The sequence below is a fragment of the Cyprinodon variegatus genome, unplaced genomic scaffold, assembly GCF_000732505.1.
Source record: "Cyprinodon variegatus isolate N-32 unplaced genomic scaffold, C_variegatus-1.0 Scaffold741, whole genome shotgun sequence".
Lineage (NCBI taxonomy): Eukaryota > Metazoa > Chordata > Actinopteri > Cyprinodontiformes > Cyprinodontidae > Cyprinodon > Cyprinodon variegatus.
In genome coordinates this window covers 256,340-263,363 of record NW_015151194.1, presented here as the reverse complement: position 1 = coordinate 263,363, position 7,024 = coordinate 256,340, and the positions used below count along the sequence as shown (strand labels likewise).

Genomic DNA, 7,024 nt, shown 5'->3' with positions numbered 1-7,024 from the left:
GGGATCAGTTTATGCTTTCAGTACAGTTAAAACCACACTGATCAAATCAGAAGCATTTTCTGGGAATGAGAGTTTTACTTTTTATATGATCAATTATTGATAAAACACTAAGAAAAAAATAACTTTTTGAAGGAAGTGAAAAAACGTACTTGTAATTCGAAATATGGACGCCAAGTGCTATGCAACAGTTTGAAATTATTTCTTCCTGCTTTGTCTTTCCAAAAAAAAAAAAAGTTCTCAGGGAATTTCTCAGCTCTTTCAAAGTTTTCCTTTGGATTTCATCTGATTTCTCACTCATTTTTTATTTGACCATTTTTAGAGCAATATTTTTCTTTTTGATAAAACACTCAGTGTATCAACCACTGTTGACCTTCACACACAACAAACTACTTAGTTTTATTCATTTACTAACCAATAAACTGCTTAAAGATCAAACGTGAATCACACAACAAAGAAAACTAACATAAAAGCAAATAACAAAAATAAAAACTAAATTAAACTAAATTATAGTGATAAAAGCCTCTCTGAAGAAAATAGGTCTTATGCTTGGATTTGAAAATGCCCTGTAGTTTATAGTAGGATAATTCTAAATAAATAGTTTGCTTTTTGTTACAAACTGACTTTTAGAGAATCACTACAGAGTTTACTGAAAAAAGGGAATAAAGTGAGAGTCTGTTAGTGAAAAGAAACCAAACCGCTCCTCCATTATTAGCCTGCTATAAAAATTTTCCTTTTGAAGATGAAAATAATTATTTGGTTTCTAAGTTAAAGAGAATTATCAGATATTTTTATTGGGTCTGCATCTGGCATTCATTTTTTTTTTTATTATTTATTGTTTGTCACTTAAGCTTCTATTTTAAATGTGCAGAATTTTCTTTCAATTTGTTTCCATTTTGAGTCAAAGACCCCTCAGAAAGGAGTTTCCCTGCCATCAGAGCCACTTCAAGCATTCAGCATGCTGAGGAGAGTGTACCTGCATCATATTTGCCCCTTTCTCACTTGTACCAACTTACAAGTGAGAAAGGGGCTCAGTTCACCTTTTCAATGTTTCCATTAGTCGCTATGTGGATCTATGTTTAGAGCTTGCTCATTGTGATTCCAAGTCGCATCATTATTTGAGAACTATAATGTCAAAACCTTTTGATGTTGGGCTTCCTGTGTATATAAACACCTTTATAGCAACCAGTAGGTAGTTTTAGCTATAGGTAGCGTTAGCTTAGCTTTACATGCGCATTAGATTTAGCCTTTTACAGTTGCCTTTTCTATGTCTGCTTCTGTCTCCTTGAACCCCAGTGGGCCTCAGCAGATGGCCGCTCACACTAAGCCTGGTTCTGCTGGAGGTTTCTTCCTGTTCAAAGGGAGTTTTTCTTCTCCACTGTCGCTACAAGCATGCATAGTGTGAGAGATTGCCTTTGAGTCAATGAGTCGATGCAATTAACTGGTTTTCCTTAGAAAACTTTCAATCAGTTTGACTGGATGATCTGGTTGAACTGTAAAGTGCCTTGAGATGACATGTTGTGAATTGGCGCTATAGAAATAAACTGAATTTAATTAATATCCTTCCATTTAATACCGCTTCTTTCTCTCCATCTCCTGTCTATACCCAGGTTGCTTCTTCTAGCTGCCCACAGCCTTCCTTGGTTCTCCTCTTTTACATTTAAGTCTGACAAGAGCCATAATGAACTAATCTGATCATAGCTGACCCAACTGGAATAGATAATCTGCCAATAAAGAAAAAAGGTAATAGAGTACCACTAGATTATGTACCGTTATAGGGCTCAATGATAGTTTTTTAAAAACTAAATCTAACTGTATTATCTAACTGAATTGTTTCTCTAAGGTGACTTGAGATGACATGTTTTGAAATGCCACTATTTAAATAAACTGGATTAAACTAAAACATGTTAACTCTACATGCATGCAACCCTCATGAATCATGGAAGTCCTGAATGAGTCTGTGGCAGCCTTCGTCCACTGGAGATCACATTATAAATGCTTCAGCATCATTAAACGACAAAGCAGACATGCAGTAGTGTGATGGGGTATAAAAAATTAGATTTGGTTTTATAGTACTTTTTTGAAGTTCTGTTTATTATTGTCGATTTATACGTGCAAATAGGTAAAAGTGAATTGTATATTCACAGTGAGGTAGCTCCAACGTTGCAGGTCAGGAATTCAACTTAGAGCTTTTGATCATAAATTAAACTTGATAAGCTTTGAGGTTCAGAAATAGCAGATTTAAAATATCATGTATCACTACATTAACAAGGGAGACAACAGTAGAGCAAGTGCTTCAATGTGAGGAACATTCATTAGAAAGATCGACTCTTGATACTTTAGGTTTTGTTGCATTTTTTTCCACTTATGCTTAAAATTTGTGTTTTTTTAATCTATCACACAATGCGTTACCATTGTCAGGGTCAAAGGATGAATAGAAAATGAGTAATTTACAGTAATTTGACAAAATCCAAAGAAAAACTTGTGAATTTTCAATTAATATAATGTAATAATAGAAGTCTAACAGATTCAACCTGATCCCAAGTCAGCAACTGGATTTTATTTTAGCAACAACAAAATAGTTCATTTAAAATTGAAATTAGCCTTTTATTATTAAAACAGCTATAGCTTGGATATAGCTTTGTGATTACGGCTCAAATATGGAGTCAATTTTGTTCCATAATTTCTGTAAGAAAAGAAAACTTTTTTTAAACTTACAAAAATGTTTTAATTAATAAAAGATCTTAAGACCAACTTTCCACATTTCCTTAGATTGTAATATCTTTTTTAAAATATTTTTTCCACATTAAATTTTTTTCCCAATTTTTGTTTCAGATTTAGCTTTTACAAATTGCATTCTTTTCAAATTGCATTTCACAGATGACATTCTCTTCACTTTAAGACCAATGCAAACGTTCTCTCTTCTGCAGACCAATAGAAATCCATCTTTGCTCCTGACACCAGAGGAAAGCCCGCCCCCAGAACTGAAGAGAATGTGAACAAATACAAATTGTAAAAAAAAAAAAAAGAAAAAAAAAAGAAAACGGCAAAGTTTCTCTCAAAGTCTTATTTTTCATGTTTTTTCAAAATTTCCTTTTTGGATTGCATTTTTTATTTTTATTTCAATTTACAAAACATGTTATTTGATTGTAACAATAATAGAACAAAATTCCCTCCATACTCAAATTTTCCAAGATGGTGAAACTTCTTTGTCGCTACAGACTGAGGCCGTTTTCATGATGTAAAAAACTACATGATGACCTGAAAAGAACCGAGCAAAAAGAAACACAGCTGAGAGCGTGAGAAGAAAAACACCACAATGTGTTTCTCACTTGTAAAAAAAAATAGTGCTATTGCCTTATTTTCACACAGTTGTGCAGCATTACATTGATTAGCTGTTTTTCTCAAATATTCCACTGAAGTTTCCATCTGAAAGATTTGAGCTTCTGTTGCTACAGACAACAGGAAGCAAGCTGCAGGAGCCATTAAGCAGCAGCTCGTGTGTGTTGGTGCTTACTGTGAGGTTGTTGATGCTTTCAGACAAAGCTTCTATTTCTAAAATGGTGCTCTCTGCGTTCACCATCTGCAACACACACACACATCCGTCACTGATGTAGACGGAAACATTTTCTGCATTTTAAAAGACTGGAATGCATGCAAACAGTTCCCATCAGAAGTCTACATTCGGTCATCATTGGCACGAATCTCATCTATTTGGAGTTTTTAAAGAGTCAATTAAACTAAACAGTTTGTTTTGTTCTCTTAAAATTAAATAATTTAAGCATGATAGAAAAATTGTCTAATATGCAAATCGATATTTGGATCGAGTATCTCAGTCATTTTGGTAGCCAAATTCTGCCTGGATAGTTGAGCTTTTTTTTTTGTGAAAGGTCTTATTGAGGTTTGTTGTTATTGATAAATTCTCTTGAACAGAACCAGCTTTTGACCATAGGTTATACTTTTGTACAAAATCACAGACTTGATCGTTCCTTTATTGCTCCAGAGTAGCAGAAGCGACTGCCTTTTTGTTTTTTTTCTAGGGATATTTAGAACTGCATTTGACCGTTAAAGTCAAACTGTTAACTGAGGCATCATTAGGTTTTTGGTCCAACTGTTTCATTTACTTTGCTACATGCTCTTATCATTTATTTTTTATTTTTATCTTTGCTGCTTTTAGTTTTCCTTCGCACTTTGAATCGTCTTTGTACTGAACTCGCTTTACAAATACATTTGCCGTAGGGGAAGATTGTTGGAACTTTGAGTTGAGGATCTTAAATCTTAAAATCTGCTTAAAGACAGATGCATGCCTGGATAGCATCCAGTTTCAATAACCTTAACTGTTTCTAAGAGACAAAGTAGTCAAACTCTTTCCAGTCAGGATTAGGCCAGTTCAGTGATGAATGCAGTGCAAATAAATAAATATGGCAGCATTTTGCACCATATTTATTTTGCGATGCACTGAACCTTTCCATATCAATGCCTTGTGCACCGTGACTTTAAATTGGTTTCCTTTTCTCCTGCGCTGTTTACATTCTGATCACTGCTGCACTTTATAAATAGTAATCCTCATTCACTGTTGAAAAGCTGTATGCGTCAAAATCGACAACAAGTTTGTCTAAGTCTGAGTGATGCTGGAAGAAAACGGAATAATGATGTGAAATTATGTTTCCTCTCCACTGTCACTACAAGCATGCTTAGTGTGAGGGATTGCTGAAGAGTCAATGAGTCGATGCAATCAGCTGGTTTTCCTTAGATAGAAAACTTTGAATCAATCTGACTGGATGATCTGGTTGAACTGGAAAGTGCCTTGAGATGACATGATGGGAATTGGTGCTATAGAAATAAACTGAATAGAATTAATGCATTTAAGCCTGGATGTGTGATTTTGAAAATAGTTAAATGAGATTTCTAATCTGTGCACCCACTTCCATTAAAAAAAAAATTGATTCAAAGCTGTATAATTGTAAACACAAGTCAGCCATGAAAGAATGGTATTCATACCAGTGATGAGTGTAAACCTTCGGCTGACTAGATCTTTTTTTTTCTTGTCCTTGCAGTTATTCTGAGCCATGCTCATGCACCTCCATGTTACCTGTAATGGGGATGTTATGGTGTTCTGATTGGTTAGTGGATGCTGAAGCTGCAAGGGCCACGGTGGTGATGAGGATGGTAAGGATGAAGGCAGGTTAGTGCTTGATGCAGATTACTGAAGCGAGCTGCAACAGTGAATTCATTAGATTTGTTTCCTTTTTCATTTGATGGTAGAAGTATATAACAACATGTTTAATCTATACATAAACTTTTCCATAAAACCAAGTCCTGAGTTTAGAATGAAACAAACTTTACACACAAGATTTATTTTCTTAAAGTATTTTTATAAATCTTGACATTTACAATTTTATCTTAGTTTAGCTAATCTTCTTTGCTATAAAAATATCATTACAATGATTAAGAAAATAATGGTATAAAAATCAACACCTTAGGTATCAAACAAAATACGTTGTAGTATCATTAGTTCTGTAGTGACATAAATATTAAATAAAATCCCTCCATATATTTCATTATAATATTGCACAGGTTGCTCTTAGCCTGATCAGAAAATAAAAGGTTATATCCATGCAGAGGTTAACTGCGATTAAAAAAATATCTACAGGAGGTGTGAGATGCATTAAAGGTTGCTCGTTTATGCTGCATGACTTTTAGGAGCTGATGCAACGGGAATCCAGAGGAAGGCTTAGTTCTAGTATGATGGGATGGTTGGGTTGTTAGGCACAGGTCTGAGGTGGAGGTTGGGTTAGTGAGGCATCTGGCTGCAAGTCGAGAACAAAATAGCACCCTGCAGGATGACTGTAGGTTGGTTGGGTTTATCAGGGTAGGTCCAAGTCTCTGCTAGAGTAAGGCACGGGGTTGGAAATGGAGTCGAAGCGAGCAGGAAGGGGTCAGGCTGCGAGCAAAGTAGGCAAAGCAGCAGTAGGGGATATCTGATTGGCTGATGGGAAGCTTCGGAGTGTCCATAGAGTTATCTCTGGGGTTGTCATGGAGACGCGTCGGTTTTTCTCTCCTCATGCCCCACCTGGTCCCGGGGGAGCTCTCGGTCCAGGATGGGACTCAGACCCCTGAAGCCGGTGTACGGGCGCATCTGCACCCCGTTGGCTACAGACTGTCCCGACTCAGGCGAGGAAGACTCTACGGGACAGATGTAGTCTGTGGACTCGTCCGTCCGTCTCCTCCTGAGGCCCGTCAAGTTAGAGAAGCCCAACTTCTTTGGCTGCAGCAAAGACAGAAAAACAGTTTTACTCTTCCAAACTGTAGGTGATAGGAGAACATGCGCTAATTAAATTAAATTTCTTTATACAATAAAACTTTCTGACATTTTTTCAAATTCTTTAAAAGGTTTTATTTAAAGGTATAGTGGAGGGTATTTTATTTCTGGGTGGATCAGCAAAATAAGTGGTCCTCCTAATTTTCAATCATTCTGGTGATGTGTTACATAAGGCCGTCCTACAGTACATGCTCATCCCCATTTTCACAGTTTGTCAGTTAAAAATCACTATTAAGGTAAAAACAAGTGTTAGCTAAAAATGGTTAAATGAGGAGCTTGTTAAAATGTAGTTAATCATCTGACACATCACATAAAATGTTGTTAAAACCCCACAACTGAATAAAATCCGCCATGTTCTGTGTGGCTCTGTGGAAGTGAAACTCCAGCTTTATTCTGGCTTTAGCGTTGCACTTCCACAGAGCCACGGCATCAAGGTGACCTCCCTCCTGCAGTCTGTTTCTACGGGACAGGTAAACGGCCATCTTTGCTTATAAAATTTTTATTTGGCTTATTCCTTTTGTTTAGGCAAACTCCTCCTATAAAAAGAGTGTTTGTTCCAAAAAGACTAAAAACACTAATTAAAAGGCTAAGAATTGTCTTTAGTCTTGTGCATTCCATAAAAAACGTGGAACACGTTTTCAGACAGACCGCAGAATGGACACTCGTTTAAAACACCCCATTTAATAACGGATAAAAACGAGTTTG

At 36.1% G+C, this 7,024-nt stretch overlaps 1 protein-coding gene across 1 annotated transcript in view; it reads right to left on the bottom strand.

Moving 5' to 3' along the window:
* Window positions 1-3,152: 3,152 nt before the first annotated feature.
* LOC107098030 (liprin-beta-2-like) overlaps window positions 3,153-7,024 on the bottom strand; it is a 128,060-nt gene continuing 124,188 nt past the window's right edge. Inside the window, exons 25-26 of the mRNA XM_015395456.1 lie at window positions 6,071-6,265; window positions 3,153-3,580 (exon numbers count right to left, since the gene is read on the bottom strand). Of these exons, the coding sequence (XP_015250942.1) occupies window positions 3,389-3,580; window positions 6,071-6,265 (387 nt within the window). The 3' untranslated portion in view covers window positions 3,153-3,388. The remainder of the gene's footprint in view (window positions 3,581-6,070; window positions 6,266-7,024) is intronic.